The sequence below is a fragment of the Terrapene carolina genome, unplaced genomic scaffold (genome assembly GCF_002925995.2).
Source record: "Terrapene carolina triunguis isolate 2854851 unplaced genomic scaffold, T_m_triunguis-2.0 Scaffold68, whole genome shotgun sequence".
Lineage (NCBI taxonomy): Eukaryota > Metazoa > Chordata > Testudines > Emydidae > Terrapene > Terrapene triunguis.
The window spans coordinates 55865724-55879826 of record NW_020664419.1 but is presented as its reverse complement, the minus strand read 5'-3'; the positions used below and the strand labels follow the sequence as shown (position 1 = coordinate 55879826).

At 41.2% G+C, this 14103-nt stretch overlaps 1 protein-coding gene across 2 annotated transcripts in view; it reads right to left on the bottom strand.

Moving 5' to 3' along the window:
• Positions 1-4928: 4928 nt before the first annotated feature.
• Positions 4929-14103, bottom strand: part of SRGAP1 (SLIT-ROBO Rho GTPase activating protein 1) — a 245631-nt gene continuing 236456 nt past the window's right edge. Inside the window, exons 19-22 of one of the 2 annotated variants that reach the window (XM_024205093.3) lie at positions 12986-13166; positions 12521-12655; positions 12042-12384; positions 4929-8204 (exon numbers count right to left, since the gene is read on the bottom strand). In XM_024205093.3, coding sequence (XP_024060861.1) covers positions 7827-8204; positions 12042-12384; positions 12521-12655; positions 12986-13166 — 1037 coding nt within the window. In that variant the 3' untranslated portion in view covers positions 4929-7826. The remainder of the gene's footprint in view (positions 8205-12041; positions 12385-12520; positions 12656-12985; positions 13167-14103) is intronic. The other variant, XM_024205094.3, reaches the window with a different exon arrangement.

The following is a 14103-nucleotide window of genomic DNA, read 5'->3' as shown; positions in this document are numbered from 1 at the left end:
CTGCTCCAGAGGGCCTGGGCTCCTGTACTGTTGTGTTTACCCAGCCCCTGCTCCAGAGGGCCTGGGCTCCTGTATTGTTGTTTTCCTCAGCCCCTACACCAGAGGGCCTGATTCCTGAGCAACCGGCTATTGGTCACGTCTGCAGTGCGTCGGCGTGGCTCCCCTCCCGCCTCGGAGGGTAGAGCCCCGACTCACACTACTACATGTCCATTCCCTGATTGGATGATCTAACCTTTGATAAACTGAGCTTGCCCAGAATAATTTTAATTCAGCCACAAAACAAACTTCATTTTGTAATTAAAAGAAAATCTACAGCGCTGGAATTCACTTTCCATGAATGTCTGTAGGAACAAAACTTTGCTTGAAACAATTTTTTAGGAAAAACAACTAAAGAGCTGAGATCAATGTCAAAGTGAAATTCTGTTTGGAAGGCAGAAAATTAGGAATATCCTTTGTATTCACCTTTTCTGTTTTTTCTCTGCTGTATAAAGTCATGCCAGGATACCATGATAATGGGTGCCTTTGAAAATATTGGACTACACATTACGCTAGCCAATATATCTGGGAGTCATTGCCTTGTTCAGCATGATTTATTATTAGCAGTTATGAAGAGAGCTCGATGCTCCTCACTGTTAGGGCATTTGAAATTTAATCTTGATGTTACCTCAGAGTCAATCTTCATGTTAATGCTACTTCGTTAATGATCAAAAAGACACTTAAAAAATGGCCATTCTTTTCTACTATGGAGCGGAATGTTGGTCTCAGTGATTTAGCTCTCCTGGAAAGCAATTCATTAAAATAAATGGGAAATCCCCTTTCTCTGTTTGGTCAATGTTTTATAGATTCTAATGCATAGTACTGAAAATGTACACAGCAGATATTAAACAAAAAAACCCAATATGCTCCATGGGAATAAGGATGGACAGTGTTTGTTTTTTGTTTTATTTTATCTATGCCACTGTACTATCTAGTATTGATTTCAACCCTGAAAGCATGTGACTGGCTTAGAACAGCATAATTTTCCTTTTTTATATATTTTATCATTGACTCTGATTCAGTTTGTACTTCTCATTGTTAGTCCATTGCTACAATATTTGGAAAAATCAATAGTGTTAATTAAAAAATAAACAACCCTCAGCTGTGTATTGTGACTAGCCTAAGCTGAGATTGACTGATAACATTACTGAGTCAATTTTTGAGTAAGGAGGGACTGTCATTGAGCAGTATGTTAGCCACAAACGAGCTTTACTTCAACATCGGGTATGCATGTCTTGTGCCAACCATTTTCTCTCACAAATATGTATTGGAAACAATGCGAGGAAAACCCGACTCTCCAATGATATTATGGTATTGTACTGTGTTCTCCTGGGTAGCACAGAGTATTGTCTGAGCTCACTCTCCTATTCCACAGTTTTACAGCCAAATTCTGCTCGCCTTGCTCCTGCACATAGCCCTATTGAATCACATGGGACTAAGCACATGAGTAAGGTGAGCAATGTTTTGGGTTTTGGTGTATATGCTTTTTAAAACTAGGCCTCCCTGTCACTCTTTTTGGTACCGTAGAGCAACTGATGGCATTTGATCCTTTGCACTAGTACATCAATTATTTTTTGTCAAGGTACAGTTAAGGTCCAGCTCCCCTTCTCTAACCCCCGATTGCCTGCCAGCTCCCTGCTTGGAGAGCAGGGTGGCCTTATTTCCCTAAACTGAAAACAGGATGTACAGGGCTGGCCTGAGCCGCCTGGTGTTGCCACTCACCCTCCCTCACAAACATTCCTCCCTGTCCCCAAGTGAGCCAAGTAGCCGAGATAGGCTGGGAGGGAGAGGAATGGGTAGGGGCTGGGATCTGGGCAGCAAAGCAGGGTGTGAGAGTGAGTACTTTTGAGCTCGGAGCCAGGAGGTGAAGCTATTGAACAATGATCCAGCTAGCGGTGCGATGCTCCTTTGGGGGCTGGGATAGCGGAGGAAGCTCTGGGTAATGGGAGTGATCAAGGAGACTCCAGATCCCAGCCTCCCCCTATCTCCCCAGGGCTGCTATGTGGCAGAAGCAGGTGCCTGGAGACGGATTGGAGAGGGAAAGAGGCTGGTTGGGGTGGGGGGCTGGAGAGGGCTCAGAGGATTGGACATGAGGCCAGGGTGGGGGGCTCTGGGGACTGCTCAGGGGTGGGGGGGCATGAGGCCAGGGTGGAGGACCTGGGGGAGGGGCATGCTGTGCTCAGTGCCCTGGCACAAGCAGATGCTGTGGGACTCCATTAGGTACTTATCAGCTGGGTTGCCTCGTAGGGCCCAGGGCCCACAAGTCACAACTCCCATGGCCCAACCAGCCCTGCTGGCTCCAGGGAAAGCAGAGAAGAATTTGAATTAGGGCTCAGACAGCGTTGCCCTCTGATTGGGTTGCAGAGTGAGCACATGACACCTCATTGCTCCGATTAGAGGGGCAGGGCAAGTGGAGACACATTAGGCTGTCTGCGGGGTTGTGTGGAGATGTCCCCCACTCCAAACATCACTGCTCCCCCCCCGCCCCTTCCCTGCACTGCTACCAGTGGGGTTGAGGCTGCACAAGCAGCTGCCCAGAGACACACTGCGCCCTGCAGCCTGGCCCAGCTTCAGCCTGTGCGGTCCACTGAAAAGCATCTGGCTTTAGTAAAACGAGTCTTGAATCCTGCTGGACAGGCTGATCTCTGTGACATACTGTAGACTTTAGTGTGAACCTTTATTGAAGGAAGATGCAGGTTTCTGAGTGCAAGAACAGAGAACTGTGAGGGTGCAGTCTTGGTTTCCTTTACCAACTGCCCTTGACTTGCTAGATGATGTTAGGAAAGTTCCTGACTCTGTGCCTCAGCTCTCTTACCTGTAAAATGGGTACAGTACCTCTACCTCCTAGGGGCATTAGTGTGGTTAATCAGATAATCCATTTTGCCAGGACAGTTTTAAATCCCCTTCCTGAGACCTTCACACCCTATAAACCACCATCTGTCCCCTCCAGACTTGCTGTGTTATGATAGAACTTTATCTCTTTTTGCATTCAGACAGTGGAGCAGTCACTGACCTGGGTGCCTGTTGGCCATACAGGAGCTATCCCTATAATGAGAGCCTTATCGAGTCTAGGTTTCCACTGCAGCAGCAATCTGCCCTTTGCTGCAGAATTGTGCTCTAGCATCTAGGCTTTTAACTAAAATAAGTTTCTCATGCTTATGGATCCAAACTCCCCCCCCCCCCCTGCCATTTTCAAACGTGAACTGAGTGAAAATGAGGCAGCACTTGCCACTTGAATGGGCAGGCAGCTTGAAACACTAGTTTTCAGTGATGTGAACTGCCCTAATGATGTAATTTTCAGTGTCAACATTAACTAATTCATGGCAGATCATTTTACTGTTCTAATAACATGACTACCCCAGCAAACCAAACAGCACCCCTCACTTTCCCAACTGCCAGAAGCTCCAATGGGCCCCATCTCACCTGTCAAAGTCTCCCGTCTCCCTCTTCCTCGCTCCCTGGCAACTTCTAGAATAGTTAAGCATTTTCAATACGAAATTCTGCAGCATATTGAAAATTAAAAATGCAGGGTACAACAACATTGAATTGGTTATGAAGTTAAATAATATGGGGATATTATATTGATTGCATTAGTGATTTTAATAAAAAATGTCAACATAAAATTGATCTGGAACTGCTGCACAATCCCCAGTCCCTGTAGCATAGGGTTTTGCTACAGAATTTAGGTCATGCTTGCTGTGGAGTACACAGGCCTTGAGTAAAGTATGACATGTTGCTCTGCCTGGTTGAATCTTTACTTTTGTGTAGTAAGGAACGAGTAGAAATACATAAGGCAGGTACTGGTCAGTGGAATGCAAAGGTTTGCAACATGGGCTGATGGGTAAGCCTACTACTGCATAAAGCATCAGCCACAGATGCTTAATTCCTGTTGAATGGCATCCTCTGAACATTGGAAGATGGGAAGAGAACTCCTGGGAGTGCTACCTGTTGCTGTAGCCTGTTAAGTGATTCTCCCCTGCCATATTACAGCTCTTGAGTGCTACAGCCAGGGAAAAGACAATTTTGATTGCTGCTGACTTATTTTTAAGCAGGATTTCGGCTTGGGTGCTCTGTGTGTTCATGCTTCCACAAAGCCCTGGAAGAGCTAGGAAGATAAAGTAGGTCAGAAAGAGCTTGGCAGGGTAACATCTCCCAGATTAAAAATAGGCCATCCCTCAGGAAGGTCTATTTGAGTAGGAGCCCTCTGACCCATAGAGATACTCTGACAGAAAAATCTAAAGCCAACTGTGTGCGTGGTTTGTGGATAAAACATTGACTGTGTTTCTTTTAAACTAATGTGAGTGTAACCACAGCTTCCAAATAAGAGATGAGATAGTTCAGTGGTTTCTGCTTAAGCCAATTACAAAATGAACATATGGCCGTTGGCACAACTGACAGCGCTTGCTCGGGGCTAACCCAGATTGAGCTCCGTCTCGCCCCTAATAGCCACTTCTATTCCAGTTTGAGGTTTTCAGCCTCTTAGTGAAGGAGAGCAAGTATTGTAGCTTCCAGATAGCTGACCTTAGAATAAGGCTTGGTGTTGGCAGTTGGCATGAAGCCCCATCCAAAGGAGAGCCACAGTGGTAAGTTTTAGGGAAGGGTAAAAAGTGGGGGGATGTTTATGGAGATAAGGTAGGGCTTTGTGAAGGCCCATGCAGGTGCCTCTGATCTGGTCATCTAGTCTCAGAGTAAGATTTGATCTGGAAAGGCCACTTGGGGGAAGGGGGGCAAAATGGAAATTGGGAAGACTAATGGGGTTGATAAAACTAGTGGGAAATGGTGGGGGGGAACCTCTCAAACCTCTTGATTTCACATTACCAAGAAGGAAAAGGTCATTTGGGGATACACATATAAAAATGTACTGAGGATTGCACACCATTAGACTACACAAATGCAGACAGAACTATCTTCTTTATTATAAAGATACACTATGGGGAACAAACCTGAATGTATACTGAAGCCTGTGATGGTACATGACAAAATGTACAGTACTATACATAAAAGTGCATTGTCACAACAGATTAACAGTACATTTTTTCTTCCATAACTGTGTATTTTTAATTTTTTTGTTTTTTGAAAATGGAGGGAATGTGGCTGTACAAGAGCAGATATGAATGCAATGAAAATGCAACAGTATACAAGCAAGAGTGAACGCAATGGAAATGCAACAGTACAAGAGCAAGGCTAAAGCTCCTCTAAAATTTTAAAGGCACTTTCACATGTACATACTACGGATGTACATTGACACAATTAGGTAACAGTCAACAAGCAGGAAGCTACCAGTACTGCAATTTATCAAACTGACAGTAAAGGACAATACTGATTTGATTAGGTGTGCAAGAGTTACCCCTTAGTATGTTTGTAGTTGTCAGTCTTTCCTGTTACATATCCACTTACTATACGTTAAGTATCTATAATAACCATCAAACTACACATTTAACTTGTGTGAATGCTCTAAGTGGATGCATTCACTAAATGCACTGTTTCTAATATTTTCTTTTGCTACACAATTTCTAATAATAAGCATTATGGAGTCCAGTAGTGTTATTTAAACATACAAAATTCCCTATATAATTTAAAGATACAGATATTCATCTCAATTATGCCACACTGGTATTGAACAAATTACTAAACTAAAAACATTATGGAAATTAGAGCTGGAATTCCAGTTTGTTCCATTGATCTTAATAAGTTTGGGGAACTTGAAAATAATTTCTGGTCCTGGACAGGTGAACATACCAATAGACTAAGGCCAACCTTTAATGAGGACTAGCTTCAGTTAGAACCTTGCCCTGGAGTTTAGGACTATAGGCGGCAGGGTACAGTCAAGAGATACAAGATTAAACATAAATTTGACAAGTTGTTACCCTGTTTATACAGTGGTAGCCTCAGTGGATTAAACTGACTGACACCTCAAGAGTCCACTGTGCTAGCTAAGAGTTTATATATGTGGTAGCCCCCAAACAGACATACTTATAGATTCCTTGGTTTTTTTGGACCAGTCCTTGGGCTGCAAATATCAGCAACAATAAATGGCCCTGACAGCATTGCTCTCAAATGCAGTTTATGGGATATTTGTCATGTCCAGGGCTTGGAGTTCCTTATCAAGTGATTAGAATTAGTAAACCACAGTGGAAATAAATAAATCCCCAAATGACAACAGGACATGGCTTCTATGACTTTATATAGACTATAATACACGAATCAAATCTTTGTTACAAGACACTAACTCTTCCCTCTCCCCAATTATGTTTCCATATAGTGAGTGGTACAACTTAAAACATTCCATAGGAAGAATGGTAAGATCCTAATGTAACAAATGCTATGAGGAAAGACAAATCTTATTTGAAGCCAGTTTTATTCCTATAGATGACCATCAGCTGATATTGTTTCTTGGCTATGGTATTTTAGGTAACGGCCAACGGGGTATTCTTTATAAATAGTTTGCATGGCTGCGTAAATTAAAAACCTGCTATAAATGATCCTATAGATTGGGCAAGTAATATTGAAAAATAATTACAGAAATGATGTTATGGCTTAATGTTAATGTGCAAAACAGCTGTCCAATTAATTCACATGTATAAGAAAATTTAATAATGGAGCACTAAGCAAAGTTGATAAAATCTTCACTCACACACAGACCCAAGAAAGGTATAGACTTTTTTTTTTTTTTTTAATTGGTTCTGGCAAATTTTATTTAGGTTTAGTCTAGAGAATAGCAAATGAGATTTCTGTGGTTCTAACAACCTCCTGTGTAATTGAGAGAAGTTATTCAATAACTCAGGAGCAGAATAGTTTAGTAAGCATCATAGAGAAACCATGCACAGTGTTTGCACTGTGAAGGATAACTAGTGAGGATACAGCAGCTTGAAACTGTGGTTATCGCAGCTCAAATTGTTTGAAGAAGATACTGAGCAATAAGGTCCAAGGAATGTTTTATTGAATTATTGTTCAACTGATACTTTCAATCTTTTATTACACTACAGAAAGATCCCCAGACCTGTATTGCTGCAGTTACTTTGTTCACTGAATTGTAAACTGTAAGTGAATTTAGTGCTTGTGAAAAGTCTGACAGTCCTGGGGACTGAAATTTTAGCTTCAAAAGAAAGGTACAGCACAAGTGGCAGTATTAGAAACTTCATACCATCCAGGCAATATACTTTAACCCTGACCTGGAGTGAGGTCAGAAAGAGAGTAATTCAGTCTCCATACTTACTCAGCACTTGGCTTTTGATAAGACTACTAAAAATATGCTAAATACTTAGTGCCAACTGTGAAAGTGTTATTTCAATTTATATGGACTGAGATTACATACACACTTCACACAGGCCATTGACTAATCCCTCAGATGCTAACTTTTAGCTTTTACCGACCAGATTGAGATTTGAACCAGTGATCTAGTGGTCACGGGTTCCACATCCACTTACGAATTCCTTCAAGTTACCTTTGTTTAGGATCCCTTATTAAGTAAACTACAATAAGACTATGAAATATTGTACAAAGTGGGAAGCCATTTCTGATCTGTTCCTTTTATTACAAATGGTGCAGCATCAAGTTTTCAAGTCTGTTTTAAAATGACACACAATTGTCCAGTTTTTTTTTAAAATTGAAACTATACAAAATACAAATGCCCATGTTAATGATACTAGTTCAGACATTACATTCAAAAACATTGAAAAACAAAACATCTCCAGTTATAAACATGAACTAATAGTGTTATGGAACCCTGACTTCTATCGCTAATCCGTTCCTTTCTGTAACACACTCCACCTCCTGGGTTGCTTAGCCTTTTACATTGTGCAAGATTTGTCTGTTGGACCTTGGGAAGGAGGGGAAGGTCCTATGGTAGGATTTGTTTTTGGAAGAACAATGGGTTTTGGCCTCAGAGCTGGGGGTTTTAGCTGCACTCCCATTCTGGGGGCCACCATGGGCTTGAAAGTACTCATGGTATCACTGGAAGAACTAGTGCTACGTCGAATCTGAGGCTCAGTGCTCCTTAGCACTACACTATGGAGAGGGCTTAGTGATTCTGTGGAGGTGGCCAGGCTGGGTGAGTTTTTCATTTGTTCCAATGTATCCAGCACCACGTCAGGGGCGTGTTTCGCAGAGCTCTGACGTTCCAACTCACGGAGTTCATTCAGAGCGGTGTTCATTGTCTCTTCAATATCCTGGTCAGAGCAGAGAGACAGAGCAGCAAGTCATTAAATACTGAATGCAAAGGGTAGTTGCCGAGGGAGAAGTTTGAGAAATGCATGACTTCAGTTATAAACCATCCATTCATTTCTAACAAATATTATGAAGCAGTATTAAGCCCATTTACAGCCCAGAGCTGAAGAAGGCTCAAAATCTTCTCTGACAACAGAAGTTGGTCCAGTAAAAGATATTACCTCACCCACCTTGTCTCTCTATTATCCTGGGACCAACATGGCTACACCAACACTGCATGTATTTACATCAACCTCATTTAAAAGTGGCCTTCCTGAACAAGATGGCAGCTTGGGTTGACCATAAATTAACTTAATGGTAGAGGGTCAAAATTCAGTTAGGCCATTAAAAACATACTCTGCTGCTTGCTATTAAATTACTATTAAGAGAACAAATATTTGATGATTGATTTGCAACAATATTTAAATAAATGTAAAGCCTAAGAGCTTATGTGCTATACTCCTCATCTTACCCTGAAATATTCAGGAACAATACTCTAGCACAGGGATTTTTTTTTAATGAAAGTAAAACTGAAGTTGGAAAACTGACTTGGACATCCAATTTGGCTTTGAAAATCCTGGCCTATATAACTCTCTTTTTTTAAATAAAGATGTAATTCAAGACAAATGGTAAAATAACTGTGCTTTTGATAACTTTCAGTTAGGTGGAGAGAGAAGTTGGTGGTTAGTATTAAGAATTAGGGACATCTTGAAAGATAAAGGCCACCTTTCCAGCTTTTAAAAATGTCTGTGGCAGTGAGCTCTGCTTGCTTATATCACAATTTCAGGGCAACTGCACCTGTATTGCCCTTCAAGAGTACCCATTTTATGCTTCTGGTTCCCAGCCATCACCTCGTTTGGGTGGGGACCCGCATCTTGTTCCCTCCTGACTGGTGGATCTTTAAGGTTGCACAGGTCCCTGCCTACGCTGTGATATCCCCAGTAAGCCAGACTGCCTAAAAAGGCCAGCACCTGCACTTTGCTTTCTCTCTAAGGGCTGTGACCAGTGTAATTGCCAGCAGTTATAAGCTATCTTACAGCTCTTTCTAAGCAAGCATATTTATTCTTAAGGTAAAAGCATTACAAAGAAAACATAAAAGTTCACATAAGCAGGCAAAAAGTTTAGCAGAGGGCCCTAGTAGGATTGGGGCCCCATCTTGGACAGAAGGTCCTGTCAATTGCTGGATCAGACCCTGTGTCAGTTTAAACTCAGGCTATGTATCCAAAAGTCCTTTCTTTGTCGTTAGTCTCTGAAGAATCTAATTTGAAGTATATATGTGAGCCTCCCAAGGAGCTGGCACTTCTCTGCGGGGGTTATAACCTGGCTGATTTGCCCTAATCATCATCTACTTTTTTTCGTGGGGGAGAGAAAGAACCCCCCCCCCCCCCCCGATGGCGTAGAAAACAGTCAAACCATTAATTTAAAACAATGGACCTTAAGATACTGCACGGAGTTGCAATATCTGTCACATCTCCCCCCAGAGAGGTTACATACAATCCCAGCCCACAATAATACAAATCAGTTCTTTTGAGAATATTGCAGGAAACTGCCATATATGTAAGCCCCTTTGTTTTCAGTTTAAACTGATTTTTACTAAAAAATTCCCAGGCTTTACAAAAAGTATTCATTTTTTTTCTGATTTTCACCCTACTTCTGTATCATTCAAATTTATAAAAAAATAACTTGTTTTAGTAGGCAAATACAATACATTGCATGAGATATGTCTCAATACATTAGTCTCTGTGTATATGCAAAGTTGCCTGTTGAAGTAAGACTATGTATTAGTCTAGAAGATACACACAGTAGACAAACAGACAAACATGCAAACTCTGAAGTGCGTGCGCATCTGAACCTACTGATGAATTTCACGCCCACCACATACATATTTCAAGCTGTTAGCAGATAATGGTTAAAGATCTGACACTAAAATGGGAAGAAAATGAAGATCTGTATCAGAATATGTTTCAGTACACAAGGAAGTATTCAAAAGTTTTAAAAATACAAAAAGGATGAAGCTGAGTGTATGCGCGGCAAATTGTGAGGCCCAATTATTAAATGTAAACAGTTCTAAGTCTACAACAGTAAACTGTTTATTCAAATGAAAAGTTTTATTTGAGGATTAGACCTATATTGTTTTCTTAAACTCAGAGGTGGCATTGTGTTTTTAGTTCTGCAGCAAACCACATTGAATAACGGAATTCAAAGCATTAATCTACTGAATACTTTTTTTCCTCTGTCTTTCTGTCCACCAAAACCAACACCTATATTTACTTTAAAAAATTAATAGTTTTTGCACTGGTTTTCACCGGTCTTTGTTGTGGTAATAAACACTGATAAATTAAAATAAAAACTGAAAACAAAGGGCCCTGCATATCTCCTATGACTTGTTCATTCAATAGATTTTTTTTTTTAACGTATAAATGATGATGTGCCTCCCAATGTCCTCATATTTGTAGTTTAAATTTTAAGCAAGACAAAGAAGAATATCAGACATGGTTAGAAGTTGTCATGCAAGATACTGTTTAGTGAGATCATTTATGAGCATATTTCCATATGTTTGTTTTGCACATTTAGATTTATTCTTAAAGTACATCTGCTAAAAGGACGTGCCAAGATTGGGTTTGTGGTTAATTTTTCAGTGTTGGTGAGGCACAAGTGGGTTAAATAAGAAAACTATCAGGTGTTTCATGCTTGTTCACAGCAGCATTTACATGATTTAGTCAAAGTTCAAGTTCTGTCTCTGTCTGGTCTAGGTGTGTACAAATTTAATTAAAGCCAAATAGGGCTGTGCATAGCTCCTGGGCAGTAAATAAGTAACATAGCTTAACCTAGTATTTAAAAGATTAGAAACTGTCGAAATAAGAACAATGAAAATTGATGGCTGAGTCATTCACAACAACTGAGACTCTCTCTTCCCACTTCATAAGCAGCAGAGACTTTGGAAGCAAAAGTTACATGACATTTTGAAATGTCAGTGCGGGATTATTTTAAATGCTTTTGTAATCAGATAGTAATTTGAGGGTGTTGAGTGTTTACATAATGACCATATTTTAAACTAAATGAGCTTTGAGTAGGACAGAAGTATTTATTAGCCCAAGATATGGCTATTACTGAGTTAGCACACTTCAGTAGCACAGAATTAATAACTTGCTTCTTGGTGCTATCTGTCTCTGCTATTCTATCCCTCTCACCTCTATGCTGCTGAGAAAGACTAGCCGCCTCTCCTACATATACACAGATAGCACAGTCTATTTATTCAGATTTATTTGCACTTTTACCTAGCATGTTCCATAGGCACAACTACAAGAGTTAAAAATCTCTACATTTATACAAAAACTATGTTAAAAAAACAGACTGAAATGCAAATTCCTATGTTTTCAAGTGACTGAGGACATTAGTAGCCAATTGGAGCACAGATTTGCATACTGTAAGATTCAGAAATAATCGCACAGTAATTATGAAAGCTAACCCCACTTCCATCAGAGCACACGGGTTTACATAACTGAGAAACAGTAACGCTACATTATCCTTATGTTCTGAGTGGCACAGAGTTTCATTTCAGTACAACTGAAAATTATTTCACTGTAATGCTGTTGCAACTTTTATTCCTATTGGCCCTCCTTTCTCCCATGATTCTTTAACACATCTCTGTCCTAGGCTCTCATGGCAAAAAGTTAAGTGGGATACTTTTCTGATACAGCTTTTCAATAAAAAAATAAACTCTCTGTGTTGTGAAAGTCAAATGTTCATTTACATCTATTTGACCATGCTCCTCACCAAGGCAAAGAAAAGAGACCAACCTGAGCTATTGACTCTGGGTCCAGTGGCTTATGGTCATTGAAACCTGGGTATTGACCAGATGATGTAGATCTTCTAATTGGAGGACTATCAGTCTTCTTTAGTGAATCATGCCTACTAATGTTGGTGAGGCTGCCATGCCCAGGTCTACGTCGCCTTTCGGGGCTGTCTGCGTTGAGGTTGCGATTGTGAAGAAGGGCTCGAGGACTGCAATGACTTGCCATGTTGGGGGAACCTAGCTCCACTGATGAGTTGGTGAGTGTGTGTGGTGGATGTACTGGGCAATGGCCATCACTGGTCCTGCCTGGGCGTCTTAGAGGAGGTGGTTCTGATCTCTTTCTTTGCCTACACAAATGTAGAAATCAAAGGATAAGTTAGCATTTTTAACAAGGTGTGTGTGAAGAAATCCTGCCACTGCATGAGCCCAGAAGCAATCTAACGGCTGCAAAGCAATGCAGAAATGTTGCTATGTTAACCTTACCTTCCTAAATATATGTCAGGATGACGATCAGTTGGGGAGTTCATATCCTTGGATGAGGACTTGTCCTCAGTTATTGGCCCACTGCTGGCTTCACTGTCTGCTTTTTGGCTCAATGTATCTGAGAAGGTATCATCCCTGAAAGGAAGATATAGATTGAGAAGTCACTTTCCAGGAAGTAGGACAGCAGGCATCATGGCTCTTCTGTTTTTGTCCTCTTAGAGAATTAAAACTAGACATATAATTGCATCTCCAGCTGCTGAACTCTCATTGATGACCTATTTATTTATTGACTTCACTCATGTCACCTCTTGCCCAGTTTGGAGGCAAAATCTCCCAGGTGTTTATGAGCCTTCAAAGCCTTCAAAGCCCTCTCACATTTGGGAGATACCCCACTAGCTAGTTCAACAAGCTTCTTCCCAACAAGAAGCAATCACTCAAGTATATTATATAACTAGACATGCTTACATATCCTGCACCACTATATATTGGTGAGGTACTAGGCCATCAATTCCATTATGCCTTCCTTCCCACCAGTCTTCAGATGCTCGATGATATAAAAGCAGGGAGGCTCCTTTTTTGAAGGAGAGTTCTCGTGCAGATCTTCCAATGTAGTCAAACTTGGCTATCGCTTCTATAGGCTCACCTTCTAGGGGGAAAAAGTAAGATCTCAGACTCCAGAATAGACTTATCTGTTTATTTCAGTGTTGTAAAATGTAACCCCTCAGCATTCATATCCAAACAAAGCTTACACAAGTCAGATATTGAACCAAGATATACTTCAGGCAGTGGCCATGTCTATGTGCCCCAAGTATAAAGCAACTGGGCTGCTTTTAAGACCTCTAGACAGAGAATATGAGAGAGAGCACACAATACATTCAATGCTCAACATTTGAAAGTGGGCGGAGCTCTTGTCTCCTAATATAAAAAGCTATGTGGTGGGTGGGGAATAGTTACAGGCAATAAAAAAACAAAACCACACCTGAGGGAGCCTGATAAATCAGGTGAACAAGCCAAAGAGATGTGCCACAACAATCAGCAGTGAAAAAGGAATCAATAGATAGGGGTTTCCTCAGCAAGACTAGACATGAGTAGAGCCCTAGGCGGATACAAAATTTGTATTCCCATCCGATCCGCAAACATGGTCCGTGGCTATCCGCAGGTTTGCAGGGCTCTAGGCCTGAGCTGTCTGATGAGTCAATTTAATAGCTTTAGAACTCTATTAGAATTTCTGTCACTTCTGTGCTAAGAGTGCAGATCCAGTGTAAACCTCATATTTTACAAAATACAGGGACCTGTTCTTGGGCCTTCTCTGGTTTCTTTTGAAGCTCCAGTTTGTACAAAGCCACCAAACACTTGACAGATCCAACTCCTTTAGGAGTACATCTGAGTATGAGGAATCATTGTATGGCATAGAGCTGCTAGGATAGTTCTGTTACACCCCAGTGTATGGGGCCATAGCTAGGTGAAAGAGGACAAAGTGTAGGTGTCCCTCTGCTCCCAGCGATCACTGGCTGCTGGGATGGATTCTGTGAGCAGCCAGGCATAGGCTACAGCAGTTTTGACTGGCCCCTGCAGAAAGAGTG